The sequence below is a fragment of the Artemia sp. Qi Xiang Cuo genome, chromosome 14, assembly GCF_049724085.1.
Source record: "Artemia sp. Qi Xiang Cuo chromosome 14, ASM4972408v1, whole genome shotgun sequence".
Taxonomy (NCBI): Eukaryota; Metazoa; Arthropoda; class Branchiopoda; order Anostraca; family Artemiidae; genus Artemia; species Artemia sp. Qi Xiang Cuo.
This window is the reverse complement of record NC_142807.1, coordinates 24,185,668-24,211,479: the sequence shown is the minus strand read 5'-3', so window position 1 is coordinate 24,211,479 and position 25,812 is coordinate 24,185,668. Positions and strand designations below refer to the sequence as shown.

At 35.7% G+C, this 25,812-nt stretch overlaps 1 protein-coding gene across 2 annotated transcripts in view; it reads right to left on the bottom strand.

Annotated features, from left to right (window-relative positions):
• The window catches only part of rictor (rapamycin-insensitive companion of Tor), a 211,888-nt gene that overhangs the window by 173,123 nt on the left and 12,953 nt on the right, over positions 1–25,812 (bottom strand). For both annotated transcript variants that reach the window (XM_089100085.1, XM_089100086.1), the window contains exons 3-4: positions 19,670–19,829; positions 15,384–15,515 (exon numbers count right to left, since the gene is read on the bottom strand). In XM_089100085.1, coding sequence (XP_088956211.1) covers positions 15,384–15,515; positions 19,670–19,829 — 292 coding nt within the window. The remainder of the gene's footprint in view (positions 1–15,383; positions 15,516–19,669; positions 19,830–25,812) is intronic.

Below are 25,812 nucleotides of genomic sequence, written 5' to 3'. Positions count from 1 at the left end.
TTCACTTTTAAAGAGTCAAAAGAGATTGGAGGGTGCCTAGATCCCCCTTCCCCCTCCACGTCCTTTTTTCCTCAAACCCATCCGATAAGAACTTTGAGATACCTTTTTTTAAAAAAAATAGTTCAGAGACCATATAACGAAAACTCCTGGGTCGACACAGTCCCCCGGGATCAGAGGCCAGGCGGTGTAAGTTATGCCCTGGGGGAATATATATTTCTTATTGAAGGGATGCTCGTAAACGCTTCAGAGAGGGCTCATTTGATTGGAAATTGAAAATTCTAGTTCAGTTTTTTAGAGTCAAAAGAGATTGGAGGGCAACTATCCCCCCCCACGCCCCTTTTTCCCCAAATTCATCCAATAAAAATTTGTCAGAAATAGTTCAAACATCAGATAATAAAAACTCCGAGGTTGACACAAACCCATTTTTCACTTTGATATTGTTCCTTTGATACTAGTATTGATTCTTTGATGAATATGATTTTTTTTTAAGCTTGATTTTGAAATAAGGAATTTTTAAAAACTTGAAACTTTTTGCAACCAAAAACGAACAAATATTAATTAAAAAAAAATTCAGAAAAATAAGTTTTTCAAAGAAAGGTTTTTCAAAGTAAAGGCCATTTTAAACTTAAGCTCAGCAGATACAAATACCTCAAACAAAAGCACCAATGACGCAGTAGTGATTTTTGTTCGTTTCAAGCTTGATTTTCATATTCAATTTAAGTTTCACTCGTTTTAAGATTTATTTATTAATTTACGATAATATCTATTGTATGTTTGTATGTATTGATTGTTCATTTAATTTCTGTTTGTTTTAAGTTTCAATTATACTTCAGTAGGAAAATATTTTTTTCGTTTTAAGCTTCATTTTCATATTCAACCTAAGCCTTACTCGCTTAAGTTTAAAATGACCTTTACTTTTCTTTGAAAAACTTATTTTTCGGAAAGTTTTTTTTTTAATTAATAGCTAGAAATATTCTTGAAACTTTTAAAGGAGCTAATTCGATATAAAGTTAAAAGTTGTAGGGCTGTTCTAGAGCTATACAAAAATGTGCTTCAATCCCACTTTCTAGGGCTATAATGATGGAAAGTAAGTGAGGGCTAGGACACGTGTTGCGGTTGAAGGATTGCCAAAGATTGTCCTTGTTTGCCAACCATCTAGAACCAAACGAGGTTCTTGTCCATTATTCAGAAAACACCAAGAATTCGGATCTGCAAGATCAGACAATGACCGGTCTGTATTCGAAGACAATTAACTTAGGCTCAAAGGGAAAACTACAGTAAATTTTTCGTTATTCATATTATTGATTTACGAATAAAGTAAACATACTACTCGATGCCTTTTTTTATGCTCTTTCCAAATATAATAATAATTTTTATTGGAAATTAATTTTACTCCCACCCCATATATACCAATTCAGGGTATATGTTCGCGTGTCAGGTGGGTGGGGTTAAAGTTTATTTAAGATATAAATGAGAGGTAAGTTTAAACTTTTCCCCCACCCCCCTAATGTGCAAATATATACCCTGAATTGGTATATACAAGGGTGGGGGGTAAAATTCATTTCCGACAAAAATGATTATTACATTCGGAAAGAGCATAAAAAAGGCATCGAGTGGTATGTTTACTTTATTTGAAAGTCAATAATATGAACAACGAAAAATTTACCAAAAATACGTTGTAGTTTTGTTTTAATTAAATATTTAATATATAGAGTTGGTATTTTGGTTAGGTTAGGTTACATTTTGCATGCACCGCCGTTATATTTAACCCCACCCCCCTAGTATGAAAAAATGTTGCCCAAACTATATATATCCTATCAATCCCCCAAGCGTCTCACTTGTTTCAACCCGATTATCTGTAAATTGTATCAACTTGGGGGTTTTCTGAATAATGGACAAGTACCTCAAATGAAAACCAGGTTATCAGCTAATGAAGTTGAGAGATGTCATAAGGAAATATTTAAGGGAAATAAGAATTTCTTGGGGGGGGGGGGGGGTTAAAAGGGAAGCTCTCCATCGATTGTGATGGAGGAGGAGCGTGTGTAGCCTCTAATACCTTCTATACCATTTTGTGCTTGAATGGCCAATAATCTTTGAATGCCGATGTCACTTTTTATTCCTTCAAATAATTTCCGAACACCTGGGTGATAGCAAGAGAACATAGCGTTTAAAGCATGATGAAAGCTTTCTGTAGCATTGGTTGTTTTTGGTTCGCAAACTAGTGCATCGTTTGTATGATTCCAAAGCTGAGGTGGGAATCTAGGTCTTGTCCTACGGCCATGGATCTGGACTCCCCATATGTGTGTTTCGTCAAAATAAAACAGTAGCTCTGTGCAGTCATCACGATCCGGAAACTGCCCACATAATAACTCAAATATGTTTACTATGTCATCAGTTGGAACGAATGCCATAGCACACAAACTTTTCACAAGCATGTTAAAGTGGACATTAGTTTCATATTCATTTTTTAAACCTATGGCACAAACTTTTCTTTGTATGCTCTGGCTAAAATGAAAAAAGCATCCAGATATTTGAGCGTTTGGAAAGCCTTGCTTAAATGCATTTATTGCTTCTGCCTCAAAGTCCAGCAATATTTTACTCAAATTGGTTAGAGGAGCTACTTGCTTAAAATATTCAACCATCCTTTTGTAGGTTTCTTCTGCCTTGTTAGTTAGAAGGAAATATTGACAAGGAGGGGGGGAAGCATCTCCTATTTTTCCATGTATAGTGTAAAGTTGGAAGAATACACGTGGTACGTATTTAAAGGTTCCGTCACAGAGTATTAATTCCTATCTTTCAAGAAGTTTCGCCATATTATTGTTTCCCAGAACCAAAATTCTTTTGTCATCATTTTCTCCTGAGCCAATGAAAACTAAATCCTTATATTCTTGGGGAATCAAAAAAGGGCACGAATTTGGCTCTCTTTGCTCAAATGTTTTGTTCCGCCTCTCCCTGTGAATAGTTGATTCAATTGAGCCTTTTTTTGGTAGTCTGGACATTACATCTTCATTTAAATTTCTCAAGTGTACACCTAGGACATTTCTAGTAGAAACCCTTGTTGCTGCGGCTGCACCTTTGATTTCAGCTAGAACCTGATTCCTTTTTATGTTTAAAGGATCACCAGAGTGAAAGTGGTCACGTGGTTGCGTCACAATTTGTTCATTTTTTTTGTTATAGTAGCTGAACATTTATATGTAACATACTTGCGACATCCCCATAAGATGGAGCCATTCTTATAGTTTCTATGGAAAATGTACTCATGTCCATTCAAGGTTAGAACATTTCCACCACGTTGAGATTTAGTAATAGCAAATCCAGATATCAGAATGACAAAGACACAGACACACCAAAATGCTTTTACATAACTTAAAAGTCAAACTGAAAGAGCTTTGAGAACCGGTTGTAATTGTGAAATCGATGCGTCTATTTGCCCCTTGGCTCATCCTTACCCAAGTCCACTGTACACAGATAATATAGCAGTAAATTCACCGCGGATGATTTCTGGCTCTTCACTCTCGGTGCGTACAAACAGCTCCTCCCACTTACTCTTTTATAAGCGGCTGAGTAATGTTAGTATGTATTTGTCAGTCACTGAAAAATTGTTCGAAATTGTATTATTCGTAATTGCGAAAACAAAAAGAAACTTGGTGAGCCGGCGAAATGGTTTGCAACTGTCCCATCTCACAGGTATGACTTAATTTATATACAAATTATGACTTAATCTATTATTTACAATAATTATTATTTATAAACTATTATTTATATATTAACTGGGAAACTGGCTGAGAGGACTTCCCCCTTGAACAATTTATAAGATTTTTTTGCGCACATGTTGCATATTACAAAGTAAAATTTAAGAATCCGGAAATCGAGAGACGTACCTATCAAGGAAAATAAACTAGCAAGTAATTATTTTAGTTTTATTATTTTAAATATTTGATTATCTTTTTTTTGAACAAAGGGTCAAGATTTTTTTAAACTTGTGTTTGATTATCTCCTTAATAAGCTCCTCAGTACTAAAGACAATAAAAATTAAACCAATATAAATAAACATATGTGAAAAGTGGAAGTGACTATATTTAATTTAGCTGCATATCTACATTCATGCCCACCACGTAATTTCCCTTTGAGAAAAAATTGATAAAACTTTGGAATTAAAATATCAATGCGAAGCGCCAAATTTCATAATCAAATGTCGTCACGTTATGGCATTGTTCAAATAAAACTTATTTTTAACTTGATTATCGTTGTAAATTCATTCTTTGTTTTTCTTTCCATCCCTACACCAATGTTATATTTACCTTTTGCATTATTACAGCCCACTGTATATACATTTATATGAATTGTTCTACCCGTGAAAAGATCTAATGTCGCTTATGTTTTTATGTTCTCTGGAGCACTCGCACCTCGGTCCTGGTTTTTATAATGGGCGAGATAGGGAACGATCATACTGTCTATTATTAATATTAATTAAAAAAAAACTGTACGACAGAGTTGTTTTTCAAATCAAGGTAACGCTCCATTCATACCCTAGTCCACCATGTACAAGGGCCAGTTTATATGAATGCTCAAAGTGACCAGAAATTATAATTAATGAACTGACAGAAAATAAGACAAAAGGAAAATAAACACAAATTTAGTGCAAAGAACATACAACGACCAATAATATAATGAATAAATATGTTTTAAAGCGAGTAATGCTTGGATTGAATATGAAAATCAAGCTTAAAACGAAAACAAATATTTTGCTATTAAAGTATAAATGAAACTTAAAACGAACATAAATTAAATAACAATCAATGCGAACAAACATACACTATATATTAATGTAAATGAATAAATAAATCTTAAAACGACTGAAACTTGAATTGAATATGCAAATCAAGTTTGAATTGAATAAAAATAACTACAAACAAGAGTTTGGGTATCGCCTCACTGCAGAAGCCTAAAACCTACTGCATCATTGGTGCTTTACTGAAAATGAATTATATTACAAATGTTTTCCTTTGTACTTAATATTTAAAATAAACATTAAAAATACAGTAAAATTTTGAACTGATGAGCTGTTAGCAATTAATATCATTATGCATCAAACATTCAGTTAGGGTTGGGGGCACAGTAGACAGAATGTACCCAGTAAGCTTATCGCAGATCATTTCTGGTCTTCGTGAACAAAAAGCTCCTCCCACTTATTTCTGCTTTAGCGGGAATGCGGGTTAGTCTGTTTCCGTTTGTATTTTAGTTTCAATGCACTTTGATGGAAACAGACGGAAACAGACTAACGTGAATTCCCGCTAATCTGACTTCGCCTATGTTTATATCTGCAAAAACGTTCTCCGGAGCACTCGCACCCCGGTCCGGGTTTTTATAATGGGTGAGATAGAGAATGATCATACTGCTAATTGTATAAACTGTGGTTGTGGGGAAGTGTCCTCCTCAAAAATATATTTTCTATCAGGATATCAACTACGCTTAACAAAATGGGTCTCTCGAATTTTTGATTGTTCGCATTTGGGGGAATACTGGGCATGGGGGGGGGGCTAGTTTCCCTTCAATCAATATCGAATATTAAAATGGGCGCTAGCTTTTTTAATGTCCAGTCGAGCCTTTTTTGAAGTTTCTACGACAACACCTTCTATAAAAACCTTAAATGCCCCCAGGGTATAACTTAAAACCCTTCCCCTGAGGGTTGTGGGGAAGTGTCCTCCTCAAAAATATATTATATCTGGAAATCAACTACGCTGAACAAAATGGCAATCTCAAAATTTTGATTGGATGTGTTTGGGGAAATGAATCCTTAAATTACAACCCTTGCCCCGAGGGCTTTGAGAGGGTTCTTATCCTCAAAGACCTAATTTATAGAACTTGAAACTAGGTTTAATAGAATAGCTGTCTCAAAATTTTGAGTAGATGAGTTTTGGGGAAAAGATGGGCGTGAGAGGGGGGTTAGTTGCCCTCAAATCACTTTCGGCTATTAAAAGGGCAATAGCCCTTTAATTTCCACCAATGAGCCTGTTTGAAGTTTCTACGATAACGCCTTCTATAAAAACCTTATATGACCCCAGGGCATAACTTGAAACCCTAGCCCTGAGGGGTGGGGGGGAGTGTCCTCCTCAAAAATATATTTTCTATCTGCACAACAACTACGCTGAAGAAAATGGCTCTCTCAAAATTTTGATTTGATGCGTTTGGGGGAATAATGGGCGTGGGGGGGGGCTAGTTTCCCTCCAATCATTATCGACTATTAAAATGGGCTCTAGCTGTTTGAGTTTCCAATCGAATGAGCTTTTTTGTGAAGTTTCTACGACAACGCCTTCTATAAAAACCTTATATGCCCCCAGGGTATAACTTAAAACCCTTCCCCTGAGGGTTGTGGGGGAGTGTCCTCCTCAAAAATATATTCTATCTGGAAATCAACTACGCTGAACAAAATGGCAATTTCAAAATTTTGATTGGATGTGTTTGGGGAAATGAATCCTTAAATTACAACTCTTGCCCTGAGGGCTGTGGGGGAGTTCTTGTCCTTAAAGACATAATTTCTAGACCTTAAAACTAGGTTTAATAAAATAGATGCCTCAAAATTTTGATTGGATGTGTTTGGGGAAAAGGTGGGCGTGAGAGGAGGGTTAGTTGGCCTCAAATTACTTTTCACTGTTAAAAGGGCACTAGCCCTTTAATTTCCACGAAGGAGCCTGTTTTTAAGTTTCTACGACAACGCCTTATATAAAAACCTTATATGCCCCCAGGGTATAAATTAACCCTCTTGCCCTGGGGGTTGTGGGGGAGTTTCATCCACAAAATCATATTTTCTATCTGGATATAAACTACTTTAAACAAAATGGCTATCTGGAAATTTTGATTGGATGTATTTGGGGAAATGATGGGCGTGGGGGGGGGGGAGGGGGGCTATTTACACTCCAATCACTTTCGACTATTAAAAAGGGCACTAGCCCTTTAATTTCCAATCGATTGAGCCGGTTTTGAAGTTTCTACGACAACGCCTTGTATAAAAACCTTATATGCCCCCAGGGCATAACTTAAAACCCCTTGCCCTGAGGGTTGTGGGGGAGTGTCCTCCTAAAAATTATATTTTCTATCTGGAAACCAACTACGCTGAACAAAATGGCTATCTCAAAATTTTGATTGGATGTGTTTGGGGGAATGATGGGCGTGGGGGGCAGTAGTTACCTAGTATGCACTATGAGATATACATGAAAATATACATTGAAATTGCTGGTGATTTGAACGGTACATGAAGATATACATTGAATTGCGCAAGAAAAACCCATGCCTGAGACATTAAACTTACGCTTGAATATTTTAAAAGTTGGCACACTAAAATGCATGTTATGAAACTAAAGACAAGGTTTTTTAAACTTGGCAAGGTATAATGTAGTCAAACATGTTTTGACAGTATGGTCGTAATAATAATATAATTTAAGCAGACAGGTTTTTTTCTGTTTTTGATAAGAATTGCACAATGAATGTACATCGTCAGTTCACGTGCATATTTTTCATAAAAAACTGGTACATTTAAAAAGGGGTAATGAGATTTGCGAATTGGAGTGTAGGATTCGCGAATTTGATCCTATTAAGGTGGAGAAAAAAAGAAAAGGGAAATTTTGCCTCAATTTTGGAGGGAAAATCAAAAATGCTCACAATCGAAGATAATTTCCATTAGTTGAAAATGCTTATTTTTTAATTTAATTGGGAATGAAAAGTCAAACTCTAACATACGGCTCCACCGAAACGTAATTAACCTTTTTCAAAACAAACGATGAACAACTACGAGCGTAGAAAATACCACAAAATGAAAACAACAAAATAAGCAAAGTGGTAAAAAAAAATTACAGTATGTAGACGGTGAGAGCCGCCGTTTACCCCCCCCCCCCCGCGAAAAACATCCCTTAAGGAAAATACCCCTCGGAAAATAAGACCTCACGGAAAATACCCCCTCCCAGAAAATACCTACCCGTGGAAAATCTCCACCCGCCCCCCCCCCCAAAAAAAAAATACCTCATGCGGTTGGTTAGTCTCCAGTCATTTTCGAATTATAAAAAAAAAACTAGAAATGCCTGGGGATTATCAAACAAATTCTACCTCCATCCTCCTGTAGTCTCTCCCTTAGAGCTAATTCTGTATTTAATTGAAGGTTCAATGAGAGCTGAGATGTTTTGGCATGAAAATACATCCTTTGATGTATCTCCCTCTCTTCCTAGCTTCAAAACAATCAGATAACCCCACTGCAGGAGTTTCAGTTCCTCTTTAAGTTTTTTTGATTTGTCTATTGCTTGCAGATAGTATTTGTCATTGGGTAACATACGGAAATTTTTTGTGTGGGGGTTTTCTGGAGGATCTTTCAAGAGAAGAAAGTATTAGCACGGAGGAGCAGGGACAAGATTTACACATAAATTCCTCTTTTCCACTTCCTTTAGCACTTCTCAATTAAACTAAAAAATAACACGACTCAAAGAAGATTTTTAAATTTTGAAAACCATAATTTCCGCGAGGGGGGTATTTTCCAGGTGATGGGGTTTCTGTGGGTGGAGGAGGGGAAATTTTCCACGGGAGAGGGGAAGGGGGTAAACGCTTAGACCCGTAGAAAGTGACAGGGTGAAGGGAACCCCATTAACAGACATAAAAAAGACAAATAAAACTGGATTTAAGAGTTTATGATGTCCGATTTTCTTTGTTTTTGCGACAACAAAACAGAGCATTTTTATAAATCAGCATGACAGTAATTTATATAAAGACTTAAAAAAGTAAACAATTCCAACAAGGTTGAACATGTAAAGATTCTATCTTGTGTTACCCAATGTAAGTACGGTGTTTGAGTTGTACGAGGGTTCAGTTACACGAGGGTTCAGTTGCATGGTGGTTCAGTTGCAAGGTGGTTCAGTTGCACGGTGGTTCAGTTGGACGGTGGTTCAGTTGTACGGTGGTTCATTTGCACGGGGGTTCAGTTACATGATGGTTCAGTCACACGGGGGTTTAGTTAAATGGGGCTGAGTTGCACGAGGGTTCAGTTAAAGGGGGTTCAGTTGTATGAGGGTTCAGTAGCACGAGGGTTCAGTTGCACGGGGGTTCAGTTGCACGATGGTTCAATTGCACGGTGGTTCAGTTGTTCGGCGGTTCAATTGCACGGTGGTTCAGTTGTACGGTGGTTCAGTTGCACGGTGGTTCAGTTGGACGGTGGTTCAGTTACAGGGGTTCAGCTGCTTGGGGTTCAGTTACACGGTGGTTCAGTTACAATGGAACCAAAGTGAATATATTGCTCGATGCTTCTTTTTATGTTCTTTTCAAATATACTGAACGCTTCCATCGTAAATTTTATTTTGAGCCCTTAAACGGACGCTTAAAGTGAAACCTTGTTCCTTATTATTTGCCACTAGGAAATGGTTACCAAAACTCTGAAAACTGCGGTACTGCTCTATTAGCTAGGCAACAAGCGAGACAGCCACTCGAGAAAAGCAAAGATAAAGTAGGCATTACCCAGTAATTCCGATGAGATGCTGAATAAACAAGGGGTTTCTCACTCCGGGAACAATATTTACCCCCAACCTCTAATGCGTAAATATATAGCCGAATTTTTTTCTAAACTATTATATTTTCATCGTATTTTGTTTTATTTCATATTTTATTTGGTTAATTAGCATTAACCAAACTTCACTTCTCGCGTGTTGCCTAGCTAATGGAACAGTACCAAAATTACTTCAAAAATCATAAATACTTACTTATATCATTCCTAAAAGCGCACTCATTCACTTTACAACCACGCTTATTATGCTCCTTTCCAAATAGTATATTGGAAAGAGTCGTTTGTTCCTAGCAAATAATGTAAAAAAAAAAACTACAAATAGCCAAAATTCTTCAGATAGACAGGATTTCAAAATTTTAGTCGGTTTGGATAAATTAGGCTAATTTCTAACAGTTCAGAATTATGCCAATTTATAAAATCTTACAGTATTTCTTCTTTTCTTTAATGGCATTCACAGGGAATTCATAAACTATCGTTTGCGCCTTCCTAACAAAAATTTATTACGCACAATTTTACATACAAATGTATTTAAAAAATAAATTTTTTTTTTTTTTTTTTTTTTTTTACTAAGAATGGTTAATGATTTCCTATGCAAAAGAAGGGATTTTCCTAGTTGTTAAATGTGAGGGGCTCTGATTTTCCAGCTAAGAGTTTTCAACGATGGCGATTTCAGCACTGAGCTTTTTATTACGATTGAACGTCATTTTTGAGGGATCCCAGGCTTGAATATAAATAGTATCTATTATTTCTGAATCATATTTCCGAGTCCATTGGGAAATATTTAGAAAGTTTCTTGGTAAACGTACTTTAAACTTCCGATAACTATGAAAAGATGTAACCCTTCTGTGGCGCAATAGATCGATCCCTGCTTGCCAATGCAGGTTCCTGGGTTCGATCCCAGCTGCAACAGGCTTGATGTCTATCTTTGTAAAAAAAATATTAAATAATAAAAAAAAAAAAAAAAAAAAAAACTAGGCAAATGAAACGTCGACAATCGGCGGCGCCGAGTGGGACTTACAGCCTCTATGTTAAGTAGAAGTAAAAACAGGCCGTGGTTCACCCTTTACTAAGTTGTAGCTTCTGTTACGGCCATGTTCTCTTTGCCAAATGCTTACTAGATTAAATTCTTAAGAAAGGCAGGATTTTAAGATTCTCCAGTCGATTTGGCTAAATTGAATTCATTTCTAGCAGGTCGGGTTATACTAATGTGTGACCTCTTAGACAGTGCCTCTTCTTTTCTTTCTTGATGTTAACAGAGCTACTTGGAATTCTTAAACTAGTGTTTCCACCGTCCTTACAAAAATTTATTACGCACAATTTTACTGACAAATGTGTTTCAACGAGCTACCAAAAAAATTTAGTTGGTGATTTCCTCTAACAATCGTTCTTGGACTTCTCCAAGAACGATTATTGGAACGAAGGTTCGTAGATTTGAGTCATATATATATATATATATATATATATATATATATATATATATATATATATATATATATATATATATATATATATATATATATATATATATATATATATATATATATATATATATATATATATATATATATATATATATATATATATAAACAAAAAAAACGAAATATAACACAATAGTTGCACATTTCTTAATTTAAAATGATTATAGAGAGTTTTAGTCTTTTGCAGTTTTCTATTGCATTTTAAGGCTTGTTCTGAAATTTCAAATAATGCATTAACTTTTGAACCATTTGAAACATTGAAGTTTCATCTGAAAATCCTGCAAAATTATCCACTGAAGGAAACACTATCACAACAAAAGAGTATACCGTTCGACCCATTCAACATTCTTTCAAAAACAATGGTCGCTTACTGTGGACCTTACACAACCTCCCCTCTCCCCTCTTAATGAAGCCAGATACAGCCCTAGACTATACAGAAAAAACTTCTGAAGAAATCATAGGCAACGGAGTCGCGCTGCCTAAGTAAAGAACGATGTTAGCACAATGTATTATTTATTATTTTGTTTTCTTCCATACCAGGGCACTTCGTATCGAAGGAGTTGTCGTAGAAACTTCGAAAAGGGCTCATTCGATGGGAAATTGGAATGGCTAGTGCCCTTTTTAATAGTCGAAAGTGACTGGAAGGCAACTAACACCCCTTCCACGCCCCACCATTTCCCCAAATACGTCCAATCAAAATTTTGAGATAACCATTTTGTTCAACGTAGTTGATTTCCAAATAGGAATTATGTTTTTGAGGAAGACACTCCCCCACAGCCCTCAGGGCAAGGGTTTGTAGTTATGCCCTGGGGGCATATAAGACCGATGTTGGCACACTGTATTATTTATTATTCTTTTTCCTTTAGACCAGGGCACTTCGTAACGAAGAAGTTGTCGTATGAAACTTCGAAAAGGGCTCACTCAATAGGAAATTGGAGTGCCTTGTGCCCTTTTTAATAGTCGAAAGTAATTGGAAGGCAACTAACACCCCTTCCACGCCCAACATTTCCGGAAACACATCCAATCAAAATTTTGAGATAGCCATTTTATTCAACGTATTTGATTTCCAGATATAAATTAGGTTTTTGAGGAGGAAACGCCCCCACAGCCCTGAGGGCAAGGGTTATAAGTTATGCCCTGGGGGCATATAAGGTTTTTAAGAAATTGTTGTCGTAGAAACTTCAAAAAAGGCTCATTCGATTGAAAATTCAGAGGGCTAGTGCCCTTTTTAATAGTCAAAAGTGATTGGAGGGCAACTAACCAACCTCTCACGCCCACCTTTCCCCAAAGACATCCAATCAAAATTTTGAGATAGCCATTTTGTTCAACGTAGTTGAAAGTTCTGGAAATTATGGTTTTGAGAATGACAACTCCCCCCCCCCCACAGCCCTCAGGGCAAGAGTTGTAAGTTATGCCCTGGGTGCATATAAGGTTTTTATAGAAAGCGTTATCGTAGAAACTTCAAAAAGGTCTCATTCAATTGGAAATTGAAATGGCTAGTGCTCCTTTTAGTAGTCGAAAGTGATTGGAAGGCAACTAACACCCCTTCCACGCCCACCATTTCCCCAAACACATCCAATTAAAATTTTGAGAGAGCCATTTTGTTCCACGCAGTTGAAAGATCTGGAAATTATACCTTTGAGCAGGACACTCTCCTCACAGTCTTCAGGGCAAGGGTTATAAGTTATGCCCTGGGGGCATATAAGGTTTTTATTGAAATCTTTGTCGTAGAAACTTGAAAAAGGGCCCATTCGATTGGAAATTCAAAGGGCTAGTGTCCTTTTTAATAGTCGAAAGTGATTTGAGGGCAACTAACCCCCCTCTCACGCCCACCTTTTCCCCAAACACATCCATCAAAATTTTTAGATAGCCATTTTATTCAACGTAGGTGAAAGTTTTGGAAATTGTAGTTAAAAGTCTTTAAGGATGACAACCCCTCTCCCTCCTCCACAGCTCTCAGGGCAAGGTTTGTAAGTTATGCCCTGAGGGCAAATAAGGTTTTTTCTAAAAGGGTTCATTTGGTTGGAAATTGAAAGGGCTAGTGCCCTTTTTAATCGTCGAAAGTGAATGGAGAGTAATTAGCCCCCTCTCACACCCACCATTTCCGCAAACACATTCAATCAAAGTCTAGAGATAGCCATTTTGTTCAACGTAGTTGAAAGTTCTTGAAATTATGTATTTGAGGATGACAAACGCCGCAGGGCTCTGGGGGGCTCTTGAAAAAGAGCTCACTTCAAAAAATACAAATGAATGTGCATTGTCAGTTTAATATACATATACTGATATTTAGTAATCAAAATGTTAATATTATTCGATTTATTAAAGTTATAAAAGTAAAAAAATTTATATTTTTCTGTAAAGTCCAAATTATGTTCTGGCCTTGGGAAGGCATAGGGGTTTTCAGCCCAACTCATGTTAATTTCTGCTCATTTTGAGTTTGAGTCGGTTATTTATTGTTATTTCTGTTCGTTCGGGGTTTCATTTATTATCGATGCTTATTTGCGGTGGTTTTGCGCATGCTAAATTATTTGACTTTATTTTTGCTCATTTTTGGTTTAATGGAGTTCTTTACTTTGCTTTGAAAAACTTAATTGTGGAAATTTTTTTTTTAATTAATCATTATAAAAACAAAATCCATACTTTATAGTGTGTAGAAAAATGTTGCTAGTAAGATCTTCAATCGCTTTCTTTGATGTTTTAGAATAATATTAACCACTATGTGTTTCCGTGTTTTAAATGATTGCGTCTCTCTCAATTTCATGAACGGCTGAGCATTTCAAAGATTCTAAAAGTTTCCAGAAAGTTATCGAATCTTACAACTACACAATTATTTCTGAAATTGAGAGACACTAGCATCTGAAACACAAGTACACGTGGTAATGAAAAATAATATTCCAGGTGGTTTGAAAACACGGTGAGCAAACGTAAATTAAAGCGAAGATGACCCTAAAAATATAATTAATGGAATTTTCTGCATCTTATACCCTGGAAGCTATCCTGTGCAAAAAGTTGCAATTAAAATCTATTACCCCTGCTTTTTCCTTCTTAGCTGTCTGTCTGCTTGTAAAAATATATGCATAGTTCTATTTTTCCCTTAGATATGCATATTTTAAGTTTTTGTATTTGTAGGTTTGCGTTCTCTTAGACCATATTTACTACTAAAGGCTCATATAGCAAGGATCAAAAGACGGGAAACATCACGAAGTTTTTACAAGGGATCTGGAGCTTCGGAAAAAGGCATTTTGAGATGAAAATAATGGAATATTTGCAATCTAAAAGATTACTTCAAAAGGTTTTCATAGAAAGGGGGTGGAAGGGTCCTTCGAATCAATCTTTTGTGAAATGGTCCATCTCACGCCTGTCTGTATTTATATCTAGAACTCGTCTTTTTTTTCTTTTTTTGTGCTATCTTGAAATCTAGCTTCGACTTTCTCGTCCCGCGGATGAGGGGGGACGCAATAAAGATTCTGAAGACCCTTGCCCCTTTGCAATGTCCTTGGGTGCTTTCTTTAGATGTACCAAGGCTTTCAAGGAGGATTGAGTGAGAATTGCTAACAGCAATGGGATTGGTACATAAGTATGGACGGAACTGCTGACGCTCAGCAGCGTCATATTCGTAGTAATAGCAGTATAAGCTATGAAAAAATCCTAAACATTTTCAGCACTTCAATACGAAGACCTTATTATCCCCGGCTTTTTTTTATCTTTTTTTTGCTACCGACAACTCAGAAAAGGTGCTAATCTAAAAATGCTACCTGTAAGGATCGTATCAAGGAATACTCCTAGTTCGGGACTCTTTCCCGAGAATATTATAGCCTTTTCTGCAATATACTGCAATTTGCACACAATTCGTCTGTTTGTGCATTTTTGAAGAACTTCCCTTGCCCTACCTCCAAGAAATGAGCCCCGAAATTCAGCCGTCCTAAAAGTGATATCTATAATCCAATTGCCTTCAGGCTAGCTTCTGCTGGACTAGACTGGATCATGCTTGATCGAGCAGTAAAACTCATAAACCCGTGTAAATTCTCGTTTTTAGTATCCCAACCATCGTTTGGTCCAAAAAGAAAAAAACTTTAAAAAGTAAAACAATCCTCCGACATAGGTTCTCAAACACTAAAATATAGCAAATTTATGTAGAATCTCTAGAATATATTGCGCCTTGAGAACAGGCTGCAACGCAAGGATTCATTAGGGAGAAGAAGGGTAGTGAATTCTCCAGAAGAGTAAAACACGGTTTTACATAAAATCATAGCTAGTAACCCAGAGAACCGTAGAAATCTTAGGATTCTGAGGGACCAGGCCCATTGGTCCCCTCTACTTCGTACGAGACTGAATATGAATTAAGAGTATTCTGATTTGTTTCTTACCTGGTAAGGAACATAGGTAGAAAACCATTAACAGCTGTCTTGGCTTGTTCTGGGCTCCTAAGAAGGCTTCGCAGAAGACGCAGGGCAGATATTCGGACAGTTCGAGTCTTATGCAACAAGACAAGGGCAACCCTGAAAAATTAATTTTAACATCAATTGAACTACTTATTAGAAACATGAAGATCATACAGCATTTCGATTGTTGTCTTATTTTTAAAAGTCAAATTGTGTCTTGTATGATAAATTCAGAAGATCAAAATTATTTTAAATGATAAGGCTGAGCATCGAGAAAGTGTTCCTCTAAGTCTGTAAAAACAGTTGTTCTGCCTGAGAGAATGTTAAGTTTTTTTTTCTTTTTCGTTCTTTTAGTAGGTAGGTAAAAGTCTAGATAACAATCTCGAGCAATAGAACGTCCCAAACTAGACCTTACCACAGATTCTAATTTTCGGTTGAAATTAGTAGTGATAAAATCATTCAATTTTTTTGATCTGAGAAGATTTGTCGAACTCTAGGTTTACACAAAAAAAAACTACAAGAGGCAATATCCGTGAATTGCAACACTGCGCAGATTTAGTTACCGTTAAGATAACACAGAATTCTTTCTTCCATTGCTATGGCTGTTGCTGCTGATGTAACATCTAAAAAACGACAAAACTATTAATTTATATGGCTGTTGCTATTGTGAAGAAAAAGTTGTCTGGCAAATTTGCCTAGTTGTCTTATATCACTTGGATATTCTCAACTCAACAAATTGCTTGGCAAATCAACTAAAATTGCTAAATTTGGCACCTAAATTGCCAGGCATAGAAATTGCCCTGTGGAACCTAAAGCAAGAGGATTTGTATCTTCCACACAAGTCTGCAAAGCAATAAAATGTAAAGCAAAAATAAGTTTACTCAGTTTTATTGCAATCTTCTTTGGTTTTAGATTAAGGGCTCTTCCATTGACATTATTAAGCTCTTTTATTTTCTTTTTTTCTGATGCCAATCAGTGGTTGTATGAAACTTCATGCGACTTCTTAGACAGATAGGGTAAAATCCACCATCTCAAGACACTTGAACATAAAGTTTGATATTTCAACTTCAGGATTTCTGGATTGTTTTTGCTAAACCAGAGTTTGGAGGAAAAAATTGACTTGTGGGTTGAGATTCTGGTTTCTGTGAAGATCCAATATTACACGCAAGAGCCCCTAATAAGCGCCACGAAGACTTTTTTCCAAGAAATTAATCTCCGACGCGTATAGTCATATGTGACAGCAGCATAAAATGGTTTGGGATATAGTGGAGATTCGTTTGGATACCATGGGAAACTAGTTTACTTATTAAATATAATTTTTCTGTTTCTGACTTGCTCAAGAGAACAGATGCTAGTAAGTGGGAGCAAATTAGGATTCCGGGTACAAGATTCTTTGAATTTTGGAGTGGGTTTTAGGCATATTTGAAAGACACTCAAAAGCAGGATTAATAGCAGCAATCTCAATAAACATAACACCAAAGTCATCAAACAATTTTTCTGAAACAACTTCACCTGAAGTAGTGGGAAATACACCAGGGGCGACCAATTTCCCCATTTCTGATCCACAATATAAATCGGAAGGTGATCAATATGAACTGGAGTAATTAGTAGGGCAATTTCTGTTTCATATATTGTAAGAAAGTCCTTATGCGGAAGGACGAAAATGCAAATTATCCTGGGAAAGCTGCCAGGTCCAAGATAGGAAAACACGAATACGTGCGAGCAATAGGGTATGGAGGCTTCACGAACTAGGTCTCTATAAGCTGATGTGTTTCAAAGCCAATAAAATAAGTGAATGGGATTACTTATATTCTATTTCGGCAAAATAAACTGAAAAAAAAAATCCGTTTTTTAGCATGGAAACACCACAGTTTTTTTTAGAAGAAGTTTGTTTTAATAGCCTACCATAGGTGCAAAATGTGGCATATGATAGCGCTTTGATTTGTCAACATCTTCTGAAACAGAGATTTCGTAAAAGCATTATAAGCTATGAGACCACAGTCAATATCCTATGCATAATGACTATTTGTGTTGAGAGTCTGCATATCCCATAAATATAGGGCCGATAAGACAACTGAGCAGATGCAGAACCCTAGAAACCGGGTTTTTTGGGGGAATTTTAAGGACTAACTTGAATGAGGTTTTGAAGGTTTATCCAATAATGTATCGTCATTGCACCCCTACAACAAATGTTCTTGTAGTGACTTAGTTATCCCAGAGATGATGTCAACCCAATCACCCGTGGAATAATTTGTGGAATATACTTGAACTTACTGTCAAGATTAGAGACCGAATAGTCTAAAATTATTATTGAAAACCTTTTGTGTCAGATTTATGTTGATTACACTCTAAAATCTCTTGGACAATATGAAGCTTCAAGGGTTTTCAAATGTTTTTTTTTTCTTCCTGCGAATTAAAATAGTGATTTCTCTCTAAAAAAAATGAAAGACCTATTCAGTAAATAAAGTTTTATGAAATTTACCAGGCCTGATGGGAAGACATATTTGGCAAATGTTTCAAGAAATAATCAATGGGACAAATCGTAACTTACCCCTAGAAATCTAAAGAAGCATCAAAAAAATGTCCTTGATATAGAAACATTCCTTGATTGCATCAGTGAGGCGGACAAATGCACCTTTTGTCAAAGATATAAACAACAGAACCGTGGCTATAATTAGTTTCTCCATCACTTTTCTTGGACAGTAGTTATCATTACGGGCATATATCACGTTGGGTCATATTTGGGCTTTTCTTTTTTGAAGATTGGGAATTGCAACAAAGGATTTCAAATCCATTTTGTAATTCCAAATATTGTAGTGGTTTAATGCTTTTGTTTGCCCAAAAAAAGAGGAATACGCGTCAATATTCACATCTAACACAAACAGGAAAAATTTACTGCCATCTTAGCCATTGACTCAACAAGACAGACACTGGCTTGCACTATCTTCCTTATACATGTAAGGTGGCATAGCATTTAATCCTTTGTTAGCGCACTGAATAGGTCTGAAGTGGGTGCGTATGCAAGGACATTATATCTAACGACTTCAGTCGTCGCTCTTAGTGGACAGTAGAATATATACTGATGAGAATATTCGGAATATCTTTCGGATTCAGTAGTTTTTCAGCTGCTGTAGTGCTCTGGACAGCTGCAACAAATGCCCATTTCCATTAATTTTTGCTGAACGACGGATTTTTACAATATATAAGATTTCAACCCTGAGGAACTCAACAGTTTGAAATGGGCTTTAGGCGACTTTGTGTACAAACAAAAGTTCAATAAGGATGAATCCTTTTATTAAACAGTGAAACAATAACAAAATCTCTGGATATTTCGGTCACATACACAGTGGCCGTCCTCAGTGAATAAATTGTTATTTGCAGATTGTTTATCTACTCAGAATTGTTATCTGCTGAGGACGGTCACTGTGTATGTGACCAAAATATCCAGAGATTTTGTTATTGTTTTCACTGTCTAATGAAAGGATTTGCCCTACTGAACTGTTATCTGTAAGTCATGGAAAGGCAAAATCCATCCTCAGTATCAGAACTTGAATGCTGATGCCTCAAAATTTGCTACCGACTAACTAATAGGGGCTGGGAGGCGTAGACCAAAGAAGGGACAGGTTGCTGCAGGAGGGCCTAAAGGGGATGGAAGGATTACACTTTAGCTGATGTGTTTTTTTTGTTGTTTTTTTTTGGTAGTAATTATGAGAAAGGAAAGTTGTCCTAGTGAAACACTCATTACCATAGAGGTCCAAACGCAGGCTATTCATCACACTTATAAGAACATTCATGACAGGTTCATTCATGACAATTCACAAAAATATCCGTTTCACCCTCTATAACTCACAATCAACAATAATGTTTGCCTTTTATTCAAACATGTTGTTCTTTTCTCCTAAAAGCCGAATCAAATGAAAAATTGTGCAGTAAGCTATTAAAATGAAGTTTAAGATAACATGTGGAATTGATGCATGCTGTTTTAGGTGTGCACAATGGACTATAGATCAACTTCACATGATTCCCCACACTGACTGAATTTGAGTCTTATTTTGAAAGAATTTCTCATAATGTTACCTGAACTATTTTTTATTTAAGATATTTACCATAAAAAGTCAAACCGATTAAAAACATTGTTACAAAGACGCATGGAACTACAGTTCTTGAAATTTTTAAAGAACCTGGCGGCCAAACATACCGAATGAGTTGGTACAAACACTGAGTTGAAGTAAAGCTAACGCCCTAATCACTAAAACAAGCAAGATAAATACCTATTGTAGATTTTGCATAGTTCGTCATCAGTTAAATCACTGAACTGAGAATGTCTTGGCAAAGTCGATAGCACAGAAAAGATACTAAGAAACTGAGGTGAAGAATTCTCCTTTGCATTCTGAAGCTTATACAGGCACTCTTCTATTATGTTGTGAATATCTAAAAGAAAGTAACTTCCTAATCATCATCCATAATTTACAAGTTTACTTATTTTAAAACAAAAAAAAAATTAAACAGACATAACAAACAAAAGAATGCTGCTAATTGCAACTATTTTATAACCCAAATAGCTTCTTTCACATTTTTCTAAATTAAAAAGGACTGATGATTTCTATTATCATACTATTTTTGTTGAAGGTCAAATATAGCCTAGCATATTCTGTCGTTCGTTCAAAAACTTTTAGACTTATACTACGCTTTCTCTAGATATACAGATCATACGATTTCTGTAATCAGACGATCCTAGGAAGTTTAGCCTAGCCTGTGGTCCCAAGGCCCAGTCAAAAGATCCAAGAAGCCTAATACGGAAGCTAGCACCATGAGTCTGCATCCACAATAGAAACTGCTAGCTAGCACTTAACATCTTTATGCTTGTATGCTTTAAGCTTATATTCTATAAACAAAGTAATCAATACAGCATTACTTATGATGCCAAGTAATTTTAAATAATGTTTCTTAGACACTGTTATGAGGGCTAAACATCATAAGAAAACTTTTTATAGTGTCCTAGGTTTATGAATTATGCCACAGCTAATAACTTTTCCACAACATTTAAGGCCTATACAAGTCAAAAGAGCTCACTCTGAGGGAGGGTGAATATTTTACAGGTTCTAGAGAAGATTTCGAAAACAAAGTTATTTTCCAGGTATTTGAAAAGCCTATGAATTCACACTACTCCACGGCAAAAAAAAACTGAAGCTCTTCAAGAGGTAAATGTATAGTTTTTACTAAGGTAGTCAAGCTATAGTTACAATTTAGCCTCTTTTCCAAATATGATTGAAAACCTTTGGTACTGAAATAATAAGATGAAGATATGCTTGAGATTTTTTCTAAGAAATTACTTTAGGATAACTTTTGGAATAAAACTTAAAAATAAAAAAGAAAACCTTATCAATGAAGTTCAGTCTAGCCTAGTAAACAATATGAAAGAGCTTCTTTCAAAAGACCTATTGTGTTAAATTATTATTATGGGCTGACTCTTCAAACTGAGTCGAAGCTTAGGCCAAACGCCCATAGACTCTACACCAAAAAAAAAGAAAAATTAAAATGAGAGGTATTTTGCTGTCTTGGATCAAACAATTCGTGGTAACGAATTATAAGTAACGAGCAAGTTGGGCCAATAGTAGCCAAAACTTTAAAAAACAAATTTGATAATAATTAATGCATCAAAGGAATTAGCTTTTTATCCTGATTAATTAAAAAAAAAACTTTTTCCACAAAATAAGTTTTTCAACAAAAAGTAAAGAACTCCATTAAACAAAAAATGAGGAAAAATAAAATCAAATAATCTACCAAATTCAAATTCAAATTAATTTATTTAACATAAAAAATACAAACAAATTTACAGCAGCCATCTACAAAAACCCAAAGGTTTGTTTACGATGGCTGCAAATCCATTATTACAAAGCTCTACATTCCCATAACAACTATCTCTTTGTGGGGGAAAATCAGCATTTGAATTAAATCAACATAAAGAACATCTCCTACTCTAAAAGGATTACACTCTATAAATCGCAAGTGAGAAATATCACTCATTATCCTTACAACATCCACTAAAAAAAAAAAAAAAAAAAAAAAACAAAAAAAAAAAAAAAAAAAAAAAAAAAACTTCTAACTAAATCAACTATGACAAAATCAATAAATATCAGCTAGGCTATAGAGCCGACTCCGTAAGCTTTGGCTGGGTAAATTCGCGAAAATGCGACCTTTATCTGTCCAAACAATTTTCATACCAAACATTATTCAAATTTCTAATCATTCAAATTATAACCCAAAAGGTAACGCTTGAATCTACTCTTAAGCTGGCTTACATTATCAGCCTGTCTAATACCATCTAGAAGGAAATTCCACACCCCTAGTCCCACAAAAAAAGGCAGAAACGTAGCACGTTGAGTATTCCGAAGCTCAGATGCAGGGTCATTCGCGTGTATAGTCCCATAACGGTGATAGGATGAATTAGCTTTAAAAAATTCCCAAAATACCTCCGGTGAACACTTATTCAAACATTGATGAGTAAAAATTGCTAACTTGTAATCCCATAACTGATGAATATTTAAAATTTTCAAACTTGTAAGGCAATTCAACGTGCTATTTTCAAACTGAATATAATTACCTTAAATTCGAACTATTTTATTCTGTAAAATTTAGACCTTTCTAAAACTTGAAGTAAAATTACTAGTTCATAGCTTGCAACCATACGATAAATAAGGGCTAACAATAGAATGATATTGTAAAAGTAAAACATATTTCCAACTTAAATTAAAATCAAGACTAAACCCCAAGTATTTAACACCAATTACATGCTTTAAAAATTCACCATTACAAACAATTTTATTATCTAAAACACATGAAACTCTATTTCTACAAAATGTCATGAAATCTGTTTTGGAAATGTTCACTGTCAAATAAATTGAACTTTTAAAACTGCTCGTTTCAGTGAAGGTCTTATTGATATTTTCAATTAAGTGGTTCAGATAAACAGCTGTAATCTTGAAAATCATGTCATTACAAAAGGATGCTAACACTACACCTAATATGTATATTAAAACGAATGGTATCAACGTAAATTCGATAAAGAAGCGGAGCAAACAGGGAACCCTGAGGCACGCCAAAATGGAGCATAAAAGTTTTTGAAATAGAATTTTTAATAGAGACTCGAATAATACGCTGGTTAAGATAAATAAATGAAACCCAAAACGAACAGAAATTACAATAAATAACCGAGTCAAACTCAAAACGAGCCGAAATTAACATAAGTTGGGCTCAAAACCCCTATGCCTTCCCAAGGCCAGAACATAATTTGCACTTTACTGAAAGAATTTATAGTTTGGCCTGCTATTTTTATGCTGGAGGAAAATTTTCAGCAATTTTTAACAACATACGCCCTTTTAAAAATCTGGACACAAATAGTAGTGTTTAATTTAGTTTCATACCTCCTATAGTTGACCTGAAATGGAAAAAATCTGTTTACTTTCTTTGTTAGCTTTGATACACTTACGCTATTTTGATTTCGTTAAATTTTAGGAGCAGAAGTAGCCCCGAAAGTTTGAACATAATACCCTCAGTCGTTCTTGGGATACTGCTGAGATGCCTTATTGGGAATTAGCATTAACACAGTGCATTTTGATTTAATCTTAAGGCAACATTTAGTTTTTAACATAAAAGCATATGGGAAGGCGATTAGTTTCCCTCCAATCACTTTCGACTATTAAAAAGGGCCTCAGCCCTGTCTATTTTCAATCGAATGAGCCCTTTTCGAAGTTCCTACGACAACTCCTTCGATAAAAAGTGCCCTGGTCTAAACAACAACAACAGAAATAATACATTATACCCACATCGATCTTTACTATAATTGAATGAGCCCCTTTTGAAGTTATTACGACAACTCTATCATTAAAAACCTTACATACCCCCAGGGTATAACTTACAACCTTTGCCCTGGGGACTCTGGGGAGTTTGTCATCCTTAAATACATAATTTCCAGAACTTTCAACTACGTTGAATGAGATATGGTATAGAAAGAGATATGGGGAAAGGAGGATCTTAGTTCTCAACTATTTTAAACGGTAATATTTCTCTGTCCCTATCTATTCACAGAGTTTCAATGTATTTAAAAATATGTATACCATACGTTTAAACATCAGAGAACCCTATTGTACAGATTACAATGGCCTCAACCAAGTAGAATATCAAAAGTCACACAGAATTTCTGTCCACGACAACAATAATACCCACGGTCGTCCGCCCAAAATTATGTAGTAAAAATATTAATAAGAGCTTATTCAACAAAACATACTGTTTATTGAAAATTTTTACTAAACATCAGATTTTGTCCAAAATTTTAATTACAATCCAAAATTCTAACTCTTTAGCAGAAAAATTGAAATAGCAGGAGACCACCAACCAATTTAAATTATTTATATATACAATTTAACAGCAAGAAAACCCAGATTTTATGGGACCGGAAGCCCACATTATGTCTTGGTTAGGTCTGGGCATGACTTGAAAAATGATCAGAAATTTAATAAAAATAAAAGTTTTTTTTTCCAACTTAAAGTAAGAAGCAACATTAAAACTTCAAACGTCAAATTTATTCTCTATATGAGGAGGTCTCTTCCTTTAGCCCTTGCTCTTTACACTAAATTTTGAATTTTCGCCCCTATTCTTTAAGAACGATTGCTGATACATAATTCTTTAAGAACGACTGCTGTAACACCAGAGCCGTTGGATTGGAATAGCAAGCTTTTTTAACTACTACTACTACTACTAATATCAACAAACCACAGCGCCAAGCCGCCTGAGGCCAACACAGCTATGCACACTCCTCCATTCCAATTAATCAAAGCCTCCCTCCTCACACCCTCCCAGGAAGTTCGCATTTCCCTTAAATATTTGTTTACGACATCCTCCCAACCCAAACCTGAACAAGATGCTTTCACCTAGCTCTAGACAGTTGGCCAAATAGGACAATCTGTCATCCTTAATCCACAGAACACGCCTGAGCCATCTCAACTTTTCTCTCATTATAAGCCTAGAAAGCATGGGCGCCCATATGGGGGAGGCAGGGGGGGGGGCTCTTGCCCCCCCTGGCTGAATGATGCTGCCTTATTTTTATATTTTTGTTCTGAGATTTCTATTATATAGCATTAAAAGTAGCAATTAGACGAAGTTTGCCCCCCCTGGAATTCAGCTTATGGGCGCCCATGCTAGAAAGCAGGATTGAACCACACTTTTTGTACAGTCTGCTGTTTGAAATATAGTCATTCAAATGCGTACCCAAAACAATGGTTACTCAAATAGCTTTTAGGGCAATATCATATGTTTGTCTATGTTGCTGTACTAAACTGTGAACACACGATAATTAAAACTAATTAGCCAAATCTTCACAGTACTTTTTGTATGTAAATACTCTGATTATATATATATATATATATATATATATATATATATATATATATATATATATATATATATATATATATATATATATATATATATATATATATATATATATATATATATATATATATATATATATATATATATATATAAGAAATGAGGTTAGCAGCTGGTTTTGTATTAAATCAAGAATTAAGCAGGGTTGCGTTCTATCCCAATTTATATGGATCATTTTGATAAACTTTGTCTTCAGGAGAACAGCAAAGGCTATGAGAGATCACGGAATTAACTGGGGAAGTAAAAGTCTCCTGAACTTAGATTATGCTGATGACTGAAGCAATCAAGACGAATGTGTGAGTAAACTGAACGGACTTTTAGGGGTCTTGCGAGTTCAGGGTGTTAAAATTGGCTTGAAAATTAATTGTAAGATGACTAAGTCACTAAGATTAGGAAAAGGTAAGGATGAAAAAGTCAAGTTGGGCAACGAAAAGATTGATCAGATGGGCAGCTTTACTTTCCTTGGTAGTATTATTAGTAAAGATGGTGAGAGCAATGAAGATGTTTAAAGTAGAAAACCCAAGGCTCTAGGTGTTTTTTGACAGTTAAAAAAAGTTTAGAAGAATAGGAAGATAAGTCTGCAAACCAAAATTAGAATATTAGAAGCTACAGTGATGACAGTGGCCAAATATGGCTCTGAAGCATGGACGCTCCGAAAAGCAGATGAAGATTTGCTAGATGTTTTCCAGAGAAAATGCTTAAGGATTGTTCTGGGTAACCGGCTGACTGACCGTATGTCAAACAATAGGCTATACAAGAAATTTGGTTCAATACCACTGTCTAGGGCAATGATGAAAGAAAGGTTGAGGTGGCTAGGGCACGTTGTGCGGATGAAGGATGACAGATTACCGAAGATTGTTCTTTTCGGCCAGCCGTATAGGGCAAAGCCAAAAGCAGGCCGTCCTCGTCTGAGGTGGGAGAACGTCATAAAGAAAGATTTAAAGGACCTGGGACCTTCGTGGGTGGG